This window comes from Bemisia tabaci, chromosome 1 (genome assembly GCF_918797505.1).
Source record: "Bemisia tabaci chromosome 1, PGI_BMITA_v3".
Lineage (NCBI taxonomy): Eukaryota > Metazoa > Arthropoda > Insecta > Hemiptera > Aleyrodidae > Bemisia > Bemisia tabaci.
This window is the reverse complement of record NC_092793.1, coordinates 55,527,024-55,548,373: the sequence shown is the minus strand read 5'-3', so window position 1 is coordinate 55,548,373 and position 21,350 is coordinate 55,527,024. Positions and strand designations below refer to the sequence as shown.

The following is a 21,350-nucleotide window of genomic DNA, read 5'->3' as shown; positions in this document are numbered from 1 at the left end:
GGTGTGAGTATCTCGGTGTTAGAAACACTGCTGGAATTAGGTTAAGTTTTAACGAGAGCTCAGCCGGCTTGGGGTTGATAACTCAGCTCTCGCGCTGAAATTGATTCCCCAAGGATGCAGGCGTGGTAATTAGGTGGATCGCATTTAGCATTCCCTTCCTCACTCTCGTTTTTCCGCGAGGGGGTTTCTCTCCTCTTTTTTTTTTTTCTTTTTCCGGATCATCACGCCGAGTTATGACCATAATCTGTAGGACTCATCATTGAACCTCGCTGTCTTGACGAAGACCATTCTGGGCTTGTTTACCGCAATATCCTAGATTGTCTTCCGTATTACCTCCATAAATTATCAGCTCCGAGCTGCATGTATAGTGTCTGTATAAGCCGCGATTTATCGTCATAATGAAAAATAATCTAATCACCGTTAAATCTTCTTCCCCAAGAAAAAATATTTTGGAGACACAACGAAGCTGTTCTAACGGTTTAGCTATAATTAGGGGTAATCTGCAGCGTTTGTCAAACTAAATTAGCTACCTAACATTCAAAAAATTCCGTGCATGTGGTATTGTCCTGATTTCAAGTAGTCATATTGGCAGCTTCTTGTTTGTAGGGATGGAAGAATCGAGAAAATATACACGTTTCCAATTCAACTGAGCCAAATCAACTTAATTAAAGCAAGTCTAATTATAATGAAATTCACAATAATTTAGATTTGACGCAGTAGAAAATACAATCGACCGGATAAAAAATAAACAAAATGACCGAATGGCATAAAAAATAACGTAGAATCCTCTTTAGATTACTTACTAATAAAAGATCAGGACTCATATAAGACGCCAGCTGAATTTTTAGAGGCCAGGGTATAATTAGATTTCTTGCAAAAATTTTATGAAACAACTTAACTATTAAAAACAATATAATATTGCAGAAAACTCCCATTTTGATTTTGGTTTTTCACCAAAAAATGAATTCTGTCTTACTTCATATGAATCAAAGCGAACCTACCTCATTCAAAACCTGCGGTGAAATCTATGCTCAATGGTTTTTTTTCCTTCTTCTTCTTCTTCTTACGCTCAATGTTGCAAGAAGAGTTTAAAGGGTGTTGCTGACGTTACAAAGTATATTTTGATGTCCTTATGACGTAAACTCGCCATTTTTTTAACTCTCAGGGATTTGAAGGTTTATCAAGATTCTTTGTGAGAGGTCTCGCTAAGAGCACTGCATTAATGAAAAAAATCTACATACGGCAAATTCATCTGGATTACGACTTAGAGAATTTTTATTCATTTCAGGCCAAAGACTTGCCAGCCAAGGATATGAGCGGAACGTCTGATCCTTACGTGAGAGTTACCCTTCTTCCAGATAAGAAAAATAGACTGGAAACCAAAATCCGACGTCGCACCCTCAATCCGCGCTGGAATGAAACCTTTTATTTTGAAGGTAAAACACTGCTCCTTTTTGACTCATTTTGAAGAGTGATTGTTGATGTAATCATACAAGATATTTTTTATGTAGATAGAAGAGTTGACTGTTAACATTTTCTTTCCTAATTTTGGTCTTCACGCTATTGTCAGACAACCTGATTTAACTTCGAGTAGACAATTCATTCCATTTCTAACAATGTAAGCCGTATAAATTCGTCAATAACTAAATTTTCGATTTTTTGCGCTTTTGAATGACCAACTCAATTCCTGTGGTAATTTCATTTTACCCACAGTGTATGTGTGCTATATTATTTCCATTTCTTTCCTTAATAAATGAATTGAAACATGCAAAAAGGGAGAAATTTCAGAAACTTAAGAGCCATGCTAGGCATTATTAACAATGGACGCCAGGGCTCATCAATTTTTAGACTTCCATCCTCTTCGCGTGTCTCACTTTAATCAAATAATCAGTGATCAAATTTTTCCGTTTCACTGATTGCCTTATGCAATTTACGAAGATAAAGCTGGGAAACTTATTTCCATTCGTAATATTAATTACATTGCAATTTTTTAATAGTCTTCTTCATTAAATTGCAACTTTTCGTCTGTGCAATTTTCACAGAGTGGAAAAATCAAAAATTCAATTCCTATCAATTCATTCATTTCAAAATCATGAGTTGCAAAATGCGAGTTTGAATATCAGAGCCAAACTCAACAGTGGAGCCAGCGAGAAACGCGTGATAGCGCCTACAAGACTGGATGAATACTTCACGCATTGCGCATACGCACCGTAGTGTGCGAGCAATGCGTGAGGTATCCTCCGTGGTGTACGCGCAATGCGAGAAGTATCCATGCAGTCTTGTAGGCGCTAACACGCGTTCCACGCTGGCTGCACACTGCACAAGGTGTGTTGGGAGCTAATTTTCAAACTCGCGGAACAGTTAATACTGTTCTGTTCCAGTTCCAACAATGAATACTTATTCCTTTTAGATATGCTGGTTAAATTCTTCCTTTCTTCTTGCGAACCTCACATTTGTGTTATTTTAAATAAAAAAAAAGTGCCGCTTCGCTCATACGTTTGTATCGGATTCATTTTGTTTTCTTTTCCTTTTCAGGTTTCACAATACAAAAACTTCAAAGTAGAGTTCTCCATCTACATGTGTTCGATTACGATAGGTTTTCAAGGGACGATTCAATAGGAGAAGTTTTTTTACCTCTTTGTCAGGTAAGTTTGTATCACGCTCGATGCGAGTTTCTATTATTTACCATTATTCCACTTAAATTCCCTGTTTATTCCTCTTTTCCCTTTTTATCGAATTTATGTGTATTTATTTACGTTTTCTCCTTCTGTTTTTGATATGGTTGAACTTCATGCACAACATGGGCTGATTTAAACAGAAGGGAAACAAGTCACATTTTGAGGGAAGAAAATGAAGTAGGGGTGTTTTGTGCTTAACTAGCTGCATATTTTCTCCTGTCAAAAATTTAAAAACGAGAAGAAATATTTTTATTGTAAACATAGGCGTTGAACCTGGTCTCGAATTTGGAGCCCTAAAACGTGAAACGCTTTTTCTTTTTTAACCTGGTATCGTTTTAGTCACATACAAAACTATGAAATGCTTCAAAATACGAGGGTAGCTAAGAGTCGCGGTAAATTTGAAATAGCTTGTTACAAACTACGAAACTTTTACTTACTAAGAATAAAACAGACAAACAACTGAAAACGGGACTAAGGCCGCAAATAATAAAAAGAAACACATAAAATAAAATAAGAAACCCGGGACGTTTCGGAGGGATCACACCCGCATTTTCAACCGGCAAAACAAGAAAAATTAAAAGAAAAGACACTATGAGCCTCACCGTTGTTATTGTGAGACTGATAGTGCAACCAAAATAAACGAACAAGTGCAACTTGAAAACAAAGCACATCGAAACAGAGATTACTCTTATTTTTTTTACTCTTATTTTTTCTTATTTTATTTTATGTGTTTCTTTTTATTATTTGCGGCCTTAGTCCCGTTTTAAGTTGTTTCTCTGTTAATGTTTCGGGCCGATTAAGTTGTTTTTTCTTAGAATAAAATAAATATCCTTAAACATTGGTTACCACTGGTTTCTTTTGAGATCATCTGGATATTGTACTATAGCCACTGGGCAGAGGTTTTCGAGAGAACCCGTCTGGTCGAATCTTTTTCCTCGGACTGATATTCGCAATAGCGAGAAGCGCGAAGTTCCTTTTATATCGGTGGTTTTCTCCGATGGTTCAATTTTGAAAAGGGCATTGAGTCTCGTTTCATTTGGCGCTCAGCGAGTGTCTCTTCCGGTTAACGTAGTTTTCTTTGATCTGCCAACATTTATTATCCGGATTAGAGGCTCCTCTCCCGTGCTCGGTCGCTTTTCTTCTCTTCTCTTGCTCAATTTCACCGAAACAAAATCTTATCCACCTCCGGCAGCTTCGATTTGAGTTCCTTTTGAGAGCTCTCGGTCGGCGGGAAACCCGGTCTACTTTGGTTTTTGTTAACCACTCATCTCGAACAATCCTCGAAACTTCAAAATCGCCGATGTTTCATGGATCGAAATGAGGAGAAGGAGAGAGGATATTGCCACTGGCGATTCCTCCAAGATGGAAACATTGAATATCGGCTATTTGCGGCCGTGCTGACTGTCCACGAGAAAAGGAACATTGGGCAAATTTCCGGCGCACCGATTTTCGAAGAGTTTAGCCGAAAAATCGAATTTTTAAGATTTCTACGGAAAACTCTATTTTAGTCCTTCTTGAGATGTTTCTCAAACGTCTTAAAGAATAAGCTGGATGCTATTTGAAGCATTTTCGTATTGTTAGAGGATTGTCTCGCATTAAAACCCGGCAATTCTAGCTAAACCTATAAAAATTATTAATTTTATTCATGTAGCTCAGTCGTTATCAGCCTGTAGTCGTATCATTAAATCAAACTATTTTAATTTCAAATTCGAGGATACCTATCCCTATGTTAAGCACATGCAAGAAGTTTTAATCCACAAATAGAATTCAACAACTCTCAGTCACGCGCAAATTCTTCACCATGGTAAACCTTGCTGTTTTGGGTCTTAAGTGTCAAAACTGTTCTGTTTCCACTCAATTCGCTTCTCGTTTGTTCGTTGCAGAGCAGTTAAATCTTTCGTAACATGAATGTCAATGTTGCTTTATTATTTTCCTCAATGTTCCTCACGCACTTTACAACTGACTTCCTCTTATCTTCTAAAAATATGGTGTGCGTTGCGCACACTGATTAAAGACTGAGGCTGTGTATCGATTTTTTACCACAGCGTTTTTAAGAGCAAGTAACTCAAGAGCATTTCAAAATCTCCGTTCATATTTTTTTTTTTTTTTTTTTTTTTTTTTTTTAAAGAGAAGAAAGGAATATTAGAACTTACATTTTTACGCAGTAATCGAGACAGAGTGAGTGACAATTTTGTGAAAAAGAAGATTCGAGAAAATTCAAACGAGTTGTTCTCATTTTGAAAAATGAAAGACGAGAGGACACTCGGAGCGTCGCATTTTGAAATACGTGTTCTCAGAGTTCAGGCATCGATATCCAATTACACTTCAGGGAACGCAATAAGCTGCGTTTGATAGTGAACATAAAATCGGCAATAAATAACGTGCACGCACGGAATGAATAAAAAATGCTGATGCCGGCTTGAATCAATACCAAAATAGACCTCCATCATCGGATAGAGCCACTGGTCGCACGCAATCTGCAGGAAAGAATCCAGCCTCTGACCGAAGTTTTTCGGTTGTAAAACTCAATCAATCGCTTAGTGCGCATACGGACAATCTGGACCGAGTTGAATAGAAAACATTTTTTAGGAAACGGGGGGTCAGCTTGTTGTGGATATTCTTTTTATTGTATTTCTCATGAAGGAAATTTCTCATTCCAAATGTAATTTCAATAATGTGCAAAAGCTTTTTTTGTTAATTTCTGACCTGAAAGCCGAATGATGCGTCCCATTAAGGAGGGTATTTTGGCCCTAACTTTGGTCGAAAATTGAAACAGTTTATAATAATGTCATGTATGGTCAAATCGACTCTTAATCATCTACCCCGAGAGAAATTGTCCGAAGAAATTGTTTGAAGAAATTGTTTGACAGAGGGCAGTGAAGGTTAGGTGTCGTAGAGCGCCAGGAAGTGCTATAAAGCGACTTATATGTATGTATGGTTGGTTGGTAGATACGTTTATTTGGTGCTATTAACATCTGAGCAATTAACACCTTAGAGGAGGGATCAAAATTTATGTAGATCAATGTCAATGTGCTATTTTAAACATTTTGATATCACTAGTACTAATAACTATTTCTCTACCCCTGTCTGTCCGCAGGTTGATTTGTCTGAAAAACCGACGTTTTGGAAGGCCTTGAAACCACCGGCAAAAGACAAATGTGGAGAGCTGTTGACTTCATTATGTTACCACCCTAGTAATAGTATTCTGACACTTACCTTACTCAAAGCTAGAAACCTTAAGGCTAAAGACATCAACGGAAAATCAGGTTTGAAATATTTTATTTACGTTCATGCTTTTTTTCCAACACCACCTCGTTTCAGGGACCACCAGTCACACATTCACTTTTTAATATTGTAAAAATAAACCCTTTCGAAGTAGATTTTATCCAAATTTTCCAAAGCTGGCCTGGAACTCGCTCCTCTGTTCGTCTAAGGCCCCAAAATAATAATAAAAAAAAACTCTTATTGCTTGAAAAGGAGCCCGCAAACTATGGATCCCTGTTTTAAATTGTATGTTCATATCGATTTGTCACGAAATAATCATCAACATAATCATACATGGCATGTTAAATTCTCTGCTCAAATTATATTCTTCTTTTCACATTTTGAAACGATTTTTCCAGAAAAAATGTGAAAAACGCTCGAAAAAATTATAACAAAACTTTACAGATTGCTAATGGTAGGTTTTCTCGAATTAAAATTTAATGAATAAGTCTTAACCGAAATACGTGTTAATCTGGTTGATTTTACCGATAACTGGAGTCGACGTCAGAATTATCGAAGAATACGATCATATTCCATGCAAAAAGGTGATACTATATTATTTTCATTTTCAGATAATGAATTTAGAAGTTAAATGTTTGAAGCCTTCAGATCAGTGTCGAGGCGTGAATAATCGATTTTTGATATTTCCCCATTTGGAGGTATGGTAAAGAATCGATTATTAAGGTGAATCCAGGCTTGGAACTTCGCGATTTGGCCACCACGTCGCGCTGCTCAGAATAACCGCCTATATTTGCCAAAATAATAAAAACCGTAATACTTATTCAAGATTGGAGATCCAGGGGATATGGCAACATACTTAAAGAACACTCAGTAAAAAAATCTTCTCAAATTCCCAAAAATAAAGTCTTAACTACGGCGGAAAGTAATTCCCATTGCGGCAATGGGAGAGAGAGAGAGACAGAACATGAGGGATGCCGTTGCGCGCTCGGCCGCCGCCTCTGAGCTGAAAGGTTCAGCCGTACTTTCTCTGCGCTTGTAATTCTAATTGCCAATATTTTTGGCTCAAAAAATCAAGCAAAAATTAATCTATATCTTGTGGATCTGCTTTTTGTAGTTCGAGGAACATTATTTCAGTAATCGTCGAAGGAAAGTGAAATTCTCAATGGCGACTGGTGGCGCTATCTCTAATCTTGAATTATCCCTAATCGGACCCTGGATTCACCTTAAGGTGTTCATTGCGATCGCCCTGCTTATTGATCCTTTTCCATGGGTTTAAATGGCAGATGAATCGATGTATCGCAAAGCAAGCCACGCCACTGCTTCAGAGGGTTTTATGATGGAAATGCGATACCGACACTCGATGGATAATGCTCATTGTGGTTTGTTTTCAGATCCATATGTGAAGGTCTGGCTCCAGTTCGGAGACAAGCGGATCGAGAAGCGGAAAACGCCCGTTTACAAATGTACATTAAATCCGGTTTTTAACGAAACTTTTAGCTACAATGTACCCTGGGAGAAAATCCGAGAATGCTCCCTAGACGTAATGGTAATGGACTTCGACAACATAGGTAGGAACGAGCTCATCGGCCGCATACTCTTAGCAGGTACGGATTATTCACTTCTTTCACCATTCATATTTGCATATTCAGCAGTGTTCTGCCTTCCCCCTAAAATTTTAGGAGCCACCTTGGCCGGAAAGCCCAATTTTAAGGAGCCATCTACTATTTTTTAGGGGTCAAATTAAATTGTTTAATACGGCATGACTATGCTGAGAACGGTGCGTATGGAGAGCGCTTCGTCGCTACCGCTGCTTCCCGATTGCGAGTTCAATCTTTCAAATTTTTTAGGCACCACGATGGCCCAGCCCCCCCCCCCCAATTTTTAGGCGCCAAGGCCCGATTTTTGGGCGCACTTGACGCATGGCGCCAGGGGAAGGCAGAACACTGATTTTCAGCCGCGAATTTTTAAGAGATATTATTATAGATATATTAAAAGATATTATTAATATTATAGGAGAACAAAAGGAAAATTTCCAACGCTAAATTGAAACGCATTTTAACTGGAGTATCTATATGTATACAGGGAGAGTACGTGCGCTTGGAAATATGGAGCTTTTAGGGCCTAAAAGAACAGCCAACCTTTGAAAACGAAAAACGTCACCGTCAATCTTCAGATTCCAGTATCAAATCAAAATGGCCAAGAATGTTTATAAATGAGTGTTTTTCCGCAAAAATGAGTGAATGTAAGCAAAAGAAGTCAAATACGTGCTTTATGAACGATAGATCGTAAGAATTGTAATAATAAATCACTCTGGATAATTTGGATCCATACATTGGCTGCCCTTTTGGGGCCTAAGAGCTCCATCACCAAACTCAAAATTACCAAACCTAAAAAGTTGATTTTTACTTTTTAAGATAATGAGTAGCAAGTAAGCAGAAATTTTAAAAAGTCGCAAAGGAAGCGCCTTTGAATTGGAGTTTAAGTAGTTATCGCGATGCTTATTATTTTGCTGCGGTTACAGTGATTGTTTCGGTTCATGTTTCCATCGTTGGGTTAATATAAGTTGCGTGATAAATACTGTATTCTTTTTTTCTAGGTAAAAACGGATCTGGCGCTTCGGAAACGAAACATTGGCAAGACATGATCACGAAACCGCGACAAACTATTGTACAATGGCATCGCTTGAAGCCAGAATAAACTAATTTGTGTCTCTGTTTCCCTTTTCTTACGGCAAATCTAATTTAATCTTGTTAGAGACGACGTAACGTCTATTTTTATTCTCATCATATTTATTTAATTATTTGGTTATTTATTTTTTTATTCCAAACTGTATATCCTCACGTAGGCTTTAGTCAAGGCTGATTATCATCCGTGAACTTGAAAATGTACAAGCTACTTTTAACTGATTCATTCTGTCAAATGTTCTATAGATCTCACTATGTGTATAAAAAAGGGAATTTTTTCACAATTTTTCCTCCGAGTTTTTTTGTAATGCTCCGTGATTCTCAATGCCGGCAAAAATAATTTTTGGTGAAAAATTAAAAATTGGTTCCTTCTTTGCTGCACTAAAATGTGAATCCCACAAAGTCTCAAGGAATAATAACTTGAAAAATTACTATTGATAATTAATACTATTTAGCTTCACAGAATTATTTTAATACTATTGATTTGTATTGGATATAATTTGCCACTTTAAACAAACTCAAGCATTATCTCAGCTCTTCAAAGACTTTTCTTGACTTGGAGCGTGCATATTCAATTTTTTTAGCTTCATTTGACTGAATACGATGTGTTATTTATGAAAGGGATGCCAATTTCCCGTAAGTTGATTTTGAATTCCCTTACACATGATTATCATTTGATTCTTTATATTGATTTCTTCAATCTTTAACTTTTTGTAACGGTGGCTAAATTAGAGCTCCCGTTGTTGGTGCAACCGAACCGATTTCGAATAATTTTTTTTCAAAAAACAATAAAGCAGCACTTGGAAACTTCAAAAACATACTTATGATCAATACATTATTTGCCGAAGTATGATAGTTACTTTATCCTTGTGTGGCAAGATAAAACAGCCGCCGGGTCTGTCATTAATAGGGATGACTGATTCATTGAACGATCATTACGAGAGCTTTTTACTTCTCTACGAACCTAAATGATTACGAATATAATGTGTGGCATTTGTGAGACTAGCGTGGTAAAAATGTTGGTATACTTCACCAAATGTGTGATCTACGTTTATTTTGGCGTTTCATCGTACGACTGAGTTTTAAATAGCCACCAAGAAGTTAGTTTAAATCAATATAAATGTTTCTCAGTGTTTTTAAACCTCAAAAATATTAGAACAATTGTTAATGTCTACAAATGTTAAGTAATTAGCATTTAGAGTGATATTTTTTTATTATTTAAGTTTGTATAGTCCTACAAATTTCTATAATTGTTAATTTTATTATTCAACGTTAGACGACATTCTACTCCTAAATTATGTGTGTACTGTAAATATAGATGTGTAATTCTAGGATATTACCGAATTTAGTCACTTAGCCCTATAAATGTATTTTGCTATAGCTGTATGACCTGATCCAAGGTAGTGGTGTGAAATATGCTCATCGAAAAGTATCAGGATTTTTTTTTATTTTTTATTTTTTTTCTTTTCACTCCACTTTACTTCCATAAACATTTCTGGAAAAATTGAAGGAAAAAGTATAGGGAGAACATAATATTGAATCTAATAATTCTTTAAGAACAGTGAACAGAAACTTCCTTTACCGCCAGTAATCGGTTAAATATATTCTGAATTTGGAGATGTTGGTAACCTAACCGAACCTACTCTTCTGGTTTGATCTTGACCATGGCGTGGTTTATCTTTGATAAGTTTAATAAAGTTTAATTTTCAGTCGAACTGTAAATATATACGCTTTCTTAAGTCTCGATTTGATAGTGCCCGACAGAGTTTTGGGTAATAACCAGCTCACTAGATGGATACAGAGCTCAACTAAAATAAGCTGGGTTAAAATTGGTTCCACTGGGTCGAACGTATTGAATCGGTCTTTCCAACTCGCCCAGGCATTTTGACAGTCCTCCGACTGTCAGAATGCCTAACTTGCACGCTCCGTATAATTTTCTCCCTCTCTCCTCGAATTGAATCTTCTCATCATCACACTACCTTGATGACGTGATGTTTGTTTCGAGAGAGAAATGAGAGCGACTGGGCGTACTGTGAATGAATTTCAGTCAATGTAGTTGGAACACAAATGCAAAGGATTTTTGCAAGACAAAATTCACGGAAAGGGAGAAATGAGTCAAGAAAGTAAGTCCTAAGCTCTGAACTTCACAAAATTGAGCAGAAGTAAATCCAGAATATCATCCAAACCAAAATTCAAAAGAACTCGAAAAATCATCCCCGGTGAAGTAAAGATTTCGAGTTAAGGATAATTCTTTTGAAAGGAAAACATTTTTTAAAAAAACGCCTGACACTGAAAAGTAAACAAAGTTCTTTGTCCAATTTCCATACGTTTGGTATTAAAAAGTAACAATACATATTTGTTGATCAGTATACCTTTTGCTTTAAATCATATATTTTACCCATAAATAAACCATTCCTTGCCTGAACTTATCAACGATGGCTTTTTTGTACGTCCAAATTGGTGTGTAGGGTGTCACAACTGCAGAGAGGTGGGTTCCCCCTTAATAGATCAACACCTGCTGACTCTTAAATCAAGAAACGAAAGTGGAACATTTCTGAATATCGAGACCACAAATGAGAAAGAATTAGAGATGGTTACTTTATTTTTAACATGGTGGGAGGCACTTGCCGGAAAGTAGTGGTGGCTCTGAGATAGGTTCTTTTCGAGAGAAATTTGAGAAAGAGCGAAGTGCTGAGCTTGTGAGTGAAGGCTGGACCAGAGGGAGAAGAAGCTCGAATGATAACGTGGATTGCAGCATTCTGACTGGATGCGATGAAGCGCTGAATGCCGATTGGCTGGTGGCTAGGGCACCCCAACACTGTATACGATCGTCATCGGCAAATAGAGATCGGCAAGAGACTCTCCATTATTGTTATCTTGGCAATGATGGACGTTTTTACTTTCGAGACCCCACCATGCAACGATTGACACACCTACTAGGTGGATGTTGAGCAACGTGTTGGGTATTTCATTTCGAAAACATAACGAAGTTCACAAACTTGTCTGGCTCAGTACGTCAGCCGAAGCTCATCATCCACTCAGTAGATATGACGACTGTTGCTGCCTTATAATTTTTCATTGAAAAGAATTATTGTATGCAGTAACTTCCAGATGATTGTTGTACCAAAACAGGTTTCTCGATTGCGACACTCATAATTGCAGCTTTTTACCTTTTTTCTTTTTTTTATAGGATAACCAATGAACGTCATTATTCGAAATTTTCTCAGGATATTGAGGTTAGAACGGAGAAACGTCGGTAGAAATTGGAAGAAATAGTGTTCGTTGGTTTTTCTTCGCTAAATGAAATGTCACGAGCAAAATCTGCGTCGTCACAAATCTCGAGACGCGCACGTCGCACGTGTTCTAGTAACTTATCCAAACTTCTGTCTAGCCAAATTAATTTTACGTCTTGATTCTAGAGAAACATAGGATGCACGGTTAACAATAACTGCGAGAAACGCGTGATAGCGCCTACAAGACTGGATGAATACTTCACGCATTGCGCATACGCACCGTAGTGTGCGAGCAGTGCGTGAAGTATCTTCCGTGGTGTACGCGCAATGCGAGAAGTATCCACGCAGTCCTGTAGGCGCTAACGTGCGTTCCGCGCTGACTGCACACTGCACAGGTGCACTGCAATAACTGACCGCTTATACTGTCTTCCAGGTTTCTCGGTGCTTAACCACTTATATTTCTTCTCAAGTCCAACTGAAAGGAACCGAGAAGCATCCCCAAAGCACAAAGTACTTGCAGTAAAATCAGCCTAAATACATTTAATGTTGCCTAATCTTCTCTTATTTTTAACGTGCATACAGCAAACCAAGCAAAACTCTAACTAAAGTTCCCACAATTATTTTCTTCATAATACAGAAAAAACTCATAGAATGCATCAAGGTTGTTTTGTTAAGTTCTCATGTAAAATAATAGAGCATGGGAAGAGATTAGGCAACGTTAATCAGTAGCAGTTCTCGCAAACCGGCAATGGTATTTTTTCTCCGTTTAAATCTATTATAAATAATTGATTGTTAAACTTGCTTCAAGATACATCGATTCTTTTACATGCATTTCAATGGACGGAATCCTGTGTTGTCAACTTGCGAGAATTGTTACTGCTTAAATTTCATTTAGGGTAATTCTGATTAGTTTCAACTGCTTCTCAAATGCCGTGACTTAAACCTGTCTCTACTTTTAACAGACATCGCGTCCGCAGGAGAGAGGGTTGTGTTTATCATTTGATTTTTATTTAATTTTCAAGCCAGCTATCCTCACGCAAGTTCTAAATAAAATCATCCTAAACAGCAAAATTCTATCGTCCTAAACAGTAAAATCCTATCGTCCAAATTTCAAAATTACTGTCTCAACTAAAAATGTCTGCATTTGGTGTTCGCTTCAGTCGTAATTCAGTCTCTTTATCAAAGAACGATAATTCAGCTAAGCTTTCTGTCTGTCTCCTTTTACTTACGAATTTCTTTTCACGAATTAATCAATGATATCGATGTATGTATCAATAATGTGTATTCTTATGATTCCCATGCCTTTTCGCGAAATCATTCACTCTGACTCTACTTTTGCTGATGTGCAAATCTCGATGTGTGAAGAAATCACGATTTGTGGAATGCCTCATTGGCATATGCTGGAAGACAGATGGGGGAGGAATTGATCAAGCTACCTTGAAATGCCTTTGAGAGAGGAAATAACTAATATTTCTTTTTCCCCTTTTATTTGAGTGCATTGACAAATTGCAACTTTCTTCGACATTCAACTGGTCTTGAAATCGTAATTTTTATTTTGGAAAAAGCAATTTACTTGAATTTACTATGAGTCAAAATTATACATTTAAAAAAAAAAAACACGTATTATTTTATCTCCCTTGACGATGAAGGAGGAAGAATTGCTAATGATGTCCATTCCTGACCGTAATACTTTCCGAAGAATAACGCATTCGCTTTGAAAAAGGGCGCTAAGATCACGAGGCACCTTCTTTTAAAAATGATACTGCACGCACTACCGCAGTGACGCAAAGTTGTCGCTCTGTCGCCCGCAATGCCGATGCTCTTTGCTGCCTAGAGTTCTCCGATGATAAAGTATTATCTCTTCGATATATTCCGATTCGATTATTATCTATTCGACTATATACTGACCCAATTTTTGTAGTTTCACAAAATTAAAATCATTACAAATTTTAATTTCCCTCCTTTAAACCGAAATTTTCTGGGGTTTGCCTAGACTCACAAAAAATCCCTTCTCGAGTGCTGTCAACAAGAAAGTGTTTGGCAAATGGACAACCTTTCTGGGCACGACGCAATTTGCGATGACTTCGAAAATTGTCTACAATATTGCCATCCTTGCCTCGCTCCAACTTGTGAGCTGTAAAGAAAATAAATCTCTCTGAATTTAATTGACTTTCAAATATTTACCGAAAAAAGATTACTGTATCAAAGTAAGTGGACTTTATTGGTTTTTCTCTGATACCTGAAGGTGTATTGTTGCCTAAAACATTCCTATAGAACCAAATTTAGAGTAAATGTCATTGGAAAGATACCGAAAGTAAACATTCTCCGAGAGTATAATTACCTGTACTACTGTACAGAGATTTCGTGCAAAACACGATTATCATGAGATTGTTTCTCGCTGTTATCAGGATAATCGTTTATTTTTATATCAAGTAAAAGTGACTATTTTTAAAAATCGAGAAAATCCAGAATTTAGTGTATAAATGGACATTTTTTCGTTGGTTTTTATAATTCTTTAGTTTACAATGGAAAACTAAAAATGTAAATGTACCCTGCAAAGGGTATTTTTCATTAAAAAAATAACAAGATGCAGGTTGGATGATTAGATAACTGTTAGAGTTTATACCGGAAGTACATTGTAGTCGCATGCATTTTTACTTTCAATATAATGTTCTTGAGATGCATGTACTTTTTTATGATTTATTTACTTGATTTTAGCCATATATGTGTGCTGCTGTTGTCGATAAAAACAAGTAAATGAAGTGTGGGAGCTGTCAGTGTATCAGATTTATTTTGTCTCTGAATACCGAATACTACCCCTCATGAAACTCTTGAGACTTCTTAATCATCCTATTAAATTAGTTCAGATTGGCTGAAGTTGAAAGTAGGGACATTTTTCCGGAGAATGGCTTGAAGTTCCGGACCAGCGCACTTAATTTTATACGAATGAGTCACCCCGGACTTCGTCCGAAATACAAAACAGTCTCACACATACAACGCAGCTCCACAAATAACGAACATCAACGGCCGAATGGACCACATTTTACAATAAGGAACCACTATCTCTTGCTCATTTCAGAAACAACATACATGCCATTGGTTTCTCTATGCAGAAAGGTGATTTATAGAAGAGCGAGAGATAGTGGTTCCTTATTGCAAAATGTAATCCGAATATTCCTACTCTTGTTAACACCCTGACTCCCTCAGTTATTGAATCATGTTTCATCAGAGGTGGTATCTTTATCAATCTCTTTATTTGAGTTTGCCTCCATAGTACCAAGGACCAAGGAAAAACGCCGTACGGACATTTGAACGCTACCATATATTCTGATGAAATAGACAAATTTTCCTTCGTGAATTTTTTCCCCCTGGAGAATTTTCCGCAAAATTTTTACTAGCGTCTCAGAAATTTCGGGGGAAAGAAAGTAACATTTTTACTAAAATAAACACTTTTTTCGAAAAAATTTGGCAACCTTCGTGTATTCATAAATGACATTTTGGCCGGTAACGATGCCTGCCATTGCTACACTGCCTGCCATCTGTTGGCTTTCGAGTTTCGCCTGAGAATGTTTTAAAATAAATGTGATCGCTCGCAGGCCGAGTAAATTGAAAAGTCATCTATTGGTATGTTACTCAGGTGAGCATTTTACATCATAACACCGGAAGTACCCGTACATCTTAAATTTTACCGGAGAAACGACGGTTGGATCTTGGGATCGAAACAGGAAAAACGTAATCTAAACAAAAAGTAAAGATAAAAATAACTATTTAATTTTTTTATCTGTCACGTTCGCGGCTCCATGTGGTTGTAGTGGCATGCTCCATATTGGTTGAGATTGAATTTTCCACTATTCGCGACTTATAATATTATGGTTCAGAAGCTGGTGATTTTTTTTTGTTGAAGACCCAAAATTCGACTCAACTTAACAAAAAACATTGGCTTAAAAAATGTGCCTCTTTGCGCAATAGTCTCGTGAACGGTCAGTAATAGAAATCAAAATGATCGAATTATGAGCACACAGCTGAAATGGAATTATTTAAATGTTATTTGTTTATACTTGTCTCTTTCAAGAGCTAAGGGATTTTTCACGGTTTTAAAATTATTGAGCACTTCTGGAATCTTAGTTGTTCAAAGGACGCGACCTCTTTAGCTCTACTTTCAGTATATCCTGGAAAATGAGACAAAATTGTTCAGAATGAGGTGGGTTTGGAGCAAGGTTTGGAAAGACCGTAAACACCCTCTTTAATTTTACAATTTCACTCTCTCTCGCCTTTTTCTTCTTCTTATTATTATCATTGAGGGCGATTTTTCTATAGGTCATTCAAATATATAGATTGGAATCATGTTTGAGTGATCTTCCTCTGTGTGGAGTCTATTAAACTCTCACCAGCATTTTTACTAAACTGAGCTTCAGCCAATGAACAGTCTAGTAATCACTAGCATTAACAGAACAGGAGTTTCATGATGGGTGGATTTAAAATGACCCCACATTTTTACATGTTCAAATTCTATTTTTCAATGGACGGCGTACGCACGTGTTCTCAATATTACCTATATTTTCAGTGTAAACATAACGATACAAAGTATGAAACTCGAAGTTACGAGTGAAATGAAAGCTATCAGTGAGATTTTTATTCGTAAAGCATAATTTTGCTTATTTTTAATGTATTATAGTATTTTTCATTGTACTTTCTTTTTCTTTATTTTTGAGTGAATTGGAAAATATTTCTGATTAAATGTTGTCTTGTTGTTTAAAAATAGTTGGTTCTTCATTTCTTAAGCCCTTAGCCTAATGAAAACTTAGAACCTAATCATTTAAAGATTTGACAAGAGGAATGTAGAAGGGATTTAGGAGTTCCTAGGTGCGAACCTAGGAATCTCCTAACCCTTGACTGTACCTACTGAGACAAATCTACTTACCGGAGCAAGTTTTGCCCAAATGACCTCGAAATTGGATATTTAGTCATGATAAAAAATCAATTTTGAAAATTCACGGGCGTTTAGGCATGCTTTGTACCATGTACCTCCCGCTAAGCTTCCAGATTCCTTTCGATGAATCTTTAGGTCTTGCTTCATCTGATAATGAGAGAACTTAATTGAAAAAGCTTCGCCCGTGCCGTGTAAGATATCTGGAACTCGAAATTCTTGTCTTCATGGGTGTCGATTCATGATCAATAATAGGGGCCTTTGGCCGCTACGCGGCCTCCAACACTGAAAAAAAAACTACACGTAAAAATTGTAGAACAACCATGTTCAAGTTATTTAAGAGATTAATGGATTCAAAAGCCGACGACGGGTGCACGCGAAAAAAAGTGTCTTCATCTCTGAATGCAACATTCTGCACCATATTTATGTTTTATCTTTGATCGATATTTTCAAGAAGCTACACACAGTTTTTCCGAAAAATTTTCCTGACTTTCCGACTTTTCCTAAATGATCTCAAATAAAAGCATCGAAAATTTCCACGCGATAATTTCGTTCGTTCTATTTTCTTTTTGTGTATAACCAAAGAAAAATAAATATCATCTGAGTTTCTGAATCGTTACAATGAGGATACATATTTTCTCTTGAATTATTATGGGTAAAACCGGAACAAAGAGTCAAGAATGATCACACGAAGTCCTAGTTTAGCGGCGGCTTCAGCCGGACGGATGCCTGTCATTCTTATTATGTTGGAGCACCTTCAATTTCGTATGGTACTGCGCAACACCTCTGTTGTGAGATAGGAGCTTGAGGCGCCGCGTAGGGCGGCGAGGGCTACCAGCGTGACTCGCGCAATGGCGCCTACAAACCTAACAGGGATACTTCGCGCATTGCGCAATGCGTGAAGTATCCAGTTAGGTTTGTAGGCGCCATACTTCACGCATTGCGCATTGCGTGAAGTATCCCTGTTAGGCTTGTAGGCGCCAATGCGCGAGTCACAGTGGCAGCACGCCGCATTGAAAAATGAACGATCCGGATCATTCAATTTGAATGAGTTTTTCGTCAGCTCATTCAAATTTGAATGATCCAGATCGTTCACTTGATCATTGAATTTTAATGCGCCCGAATGAGCTTGAATGATCCTGATCATTGAATTTCAATGAGCTTGAATGATCCGGATCATTGGATTTCAACGAGCTTGAATGATCCGGATCATTGGATTTCAACGAGCTTGAATGATCCGGATCATTGGATTTCAACGAGCTTGAATGATCCGGATCATTGGATTTCAACGAGCTTGAATGATCCGGATCATTGGATTCACGAGCTTGAATGATCCTGATCATTGGATTTCAACGAGCTTGAATGATCCTGATCATTGGATTTCAACGAGCTTGAATGATCCGGATCATTGGATTTCAACGAGCTTGAATGATCCGGATCATTGGATTCCAACGAGCTTGAATAATCCTGATCATTGATTTCAACGAGCTTGAATGATCCGGATCATTGGATTCCAACGAGCTTGAATAATCCTGATCATTGAATTTCAACGAGCTTGAATGATCCTGATCGTTGAATCCCAACCAGCTTGAATGATCCTGATCGTTGCATTTCAACGAGCTTGAATGATCCTGATCGTTGCATTTCAACGAGCTTGAATGATCCTGATCGTTGAATCCAAACCAGCTTGAATGATCCTGATCGTTGAATTCCAATGAGTCAAGGTCTCGGTCTGATGAGAATCTATTATAAAAAAATTGTAAACAGTATAGAAGCAAAAGTACATGGGTATCCATTCTCACTTTGCAGTTTTTCTTCAACAGAAAAATGAAGGGGGGAAAAAAAAACATATGATGATAGAAAAAGTTAAAAAAACACAGGCTCACCAGAAGTTTCGTCCAATTCCTCTTGAAGTAAGCTCATCCTCCGCCCTATTACAGTAATAGCGTGAATGTACCTTTAATAAAAGTAGTTTGAAGGTGAAAATTTTTGCTACAAACCATCTCCCCCACGCTGTCAAGAATGCAAACCACAAAACAGTCATGATGGGAGAGGCTCGTAGCTTTGCCGCCGAGTTGCAAAGCTGCTGCGGGGATACTTTCCATCAACAACTGAAAAATTTAACTAAAAAGAAACATATTAAATTAACAGCATAACCAGACAAATGTTGAATTGAAGAATGAACCGCGCGTTTAGAATTGCATGAGTGACATCGCTGTTACTCTGATTTAAAAGAAAGAAAGCAGCAAACATTACATTGGAATACAAGGATATGTAATTGATTTTGTCTTTGAAATAATTAAATTACTTAGATTGTGCTTTGAATTGAAACAAGCCAGTAGGTACTTACAATTTTGTGCTTGAGTGTTTGTTCAAATGAAGTGTCAACGATGGAGACCATATTATTGGAGTAAAAATGTATCTTCAGAACACAAAGCAGTGCATTTGATGGCTGGAGCACAACTCACAGGTATAAGGTAAGATCATACTGATAATTTGTTAAACGGTCTAGGGAAAAAACGAGAAAATTTAAAGCAACACAGAAGAAAAATCTGAGCGGCGACACGCTAATGATACGCAGGCAGTAAGACTAATCCTAGTCCTAGACTGATCAGATCAGACCAACGCGAGCCCCGCGAGCCCTCGGCCGCGTAGGTTTGGGGTGGAATTTCCAAATCTTCCCTTGCTCAACGGCATCTTCCTTTGTTTTCCTCACGCAGCAAACTGCAGAGTGGCCAGTGGCGGGAGGCGGGGAAGTAACGGCGTTGCCACATTGCTTAAATATTCTTCCATCCTCCTGTCTTAAGGGTTGCTACGATTACGTCACTTTCTTGTCTCTATTTTTTATATTATCATGTAAGGCTCATTTTTTTATTGTCATAAGACTAACGAATTTACCGGAAAAGCTAGTGTGAGGGAAACCCTTCTTTCCTCGATAATTAAAATCCTCTGCTCTGTAATTTCTCTTCTATACTGCTTTGAATTCTATCTCTTGTTATTTCCCTAGACTGTTTAACAAGTTATAAGTATGAACTTACCTTATACTTGTGAGTCGTGTTCCAGCCATCAAATGCACTGCTTTGTGTTCCGAAGACACAATTTTATTCCGATAAAATTTTCTCCATTGATGACACTTCATTAGAACGAACACTCGAGCACAAAATTGTAAGTACGTTCGGCCTTGTTTCAATTCAAAGCACAATCTAAGGTAATTTAATTATTTCAGAGGCAAAATCAATTACATACCCCTATATCCCAATGTAATTTTTGCTGCTTTCTTTCTTTAAAATCAAAGTAACGGCGACATTGCTCGTGTAATTCTAAACGCGCGGTTCATTCTTCAATTCAACATTTTTCTGGTTATGCTGTTAATTTAATATGTTTCCTTTTAGTTAACTTTTTCAGTAGTCAATGAGAAGTATCCCCGCAGCACTGCCGTGCTAAGGAAGAACGCCGTATGAATATTTGAGAGTTGCCAAATTTCCCTTGATAAAACATGTATTTTTGAAAACATTCTTGTATATTTTTCCTTGAAAAGTTCAGATATTTTGGATTAAATTAAGTACAAAATTATCTGAAAATTTCAGAAAGTAACATCCGCAATTTCCCAGTAAATTTGGTTTTTATTGGAGGAAATTTGGCAACGTCTGAAGGCTCATACGACGTTCTTCCTTGGCACGGCAGAGCCAGAGCAGAGCAGCTTTACAACTCGGCGGCAAAGCTACGAGCCTCTCCCATCATGACTGTTTTGTGGTTTGAATTCTTGACAGCGTGGGGGAGATGGTTTGTAGCAAAAATTTTCACCTTCAAACTACTTTTATCAAAGGTACATTCACGCTATTACTGTAATAGGGCGGAGGATGAGCTTACTTCAAAAGGAATTGGATTAAACTTCTGGTGAGCCTGTGTTTTTTTAACTTTTTCTATCATCATATGTTTTTTTTTTTTTTTTTTTTTCCTTTCATTTTTCTGTTGAAGAAAAACTGCAAAGTGAGAATGGATACCCACGTACTTTTGCTTCTATACTTTTTACAATTTCTTTATGATAGATTCTCATCAGACCGATACTTGAATATCCGAATCTGCTGATCATATCATCCATATCATTCTGGTGGCTTATTCAACTTCAATAATCTTGATCGTTGATTTAATAAGCTTGAATGAGCCAGCATGTTGGGTCGTTCAATTTCAATGCTCTCGATGATTCAGTTACGATAAGCCTGATCATTGGCCCAATGAGTTTGAATAAGCTGATAAATTGAATCATTCAAATTGAATGATCCTGATTATACAAGTTGAACGATCCAACGAGTCAGTGCATCCATGTCGAATGATCGAATGAGCCAGCGCATTCAAGCACATTGGGTGAATGACCCGATGCACATTCAAGTTGAACGATCCAATGAGCCAGCGCACTCTAGCTCATTCGGGATCATTCAAGCTCATTGAAGAATCATTCAAACTCATTCAGGATCATTGAAAATTGAATGATCCTGAATGAGCTGGAACGAGTGCCATGCCGCTCCGCTCTAATATTTAAACTTGCGGAGTCGGCGTTATTCAACTCATGATTTTGAAATGTTTAAACACTCTGCATGGATTA

At 37.4% G+C, this 21,350-nt stretch overlaps 1 protein-coding gene across 14 annotated transcripts in view; it reads left to right on the top strand.

The window, feature by feature from the left end:
* The window catches only part of Syt7 (Synaptotagmin 7), a 443,527-nt gene extending 426,948 nt beyond the window's left edge, over window positions 1–16,579 (top strand). For all 14 annotated transcript variants that reach the window (XM_072303871.1, XM_072303865.1, XM_072303867.1 and 11 more), the window contains 5 exons: window positions 1,289–1,436; window positions 2,536–2,645; window positions 5,776–5,944; window positions 7,295–7,507; window positions 8,500–16,579. In XM_072303871.1, coding sequence (XP_072159972.1) covers window positions 1,289–1,436; window positions 2,536–2,645; window positions 5,776–5,944; window positions 7,295–7,507; window positions 8,500–8,600 — 741 coding nt within the window. In that variant the 3' untranslated portion in view covers window positions 8,601–16,579. The remainder of the gene's footprint in view (window positions 1–1,288; window positions 1,437–2,535; window positions 2,646–5,775; window positions 5,945–7,294; window positions 7,508–8,499) is intronic.
* Window positions 16,580–21,350: the final 4,771 nt, after the last annotated feature.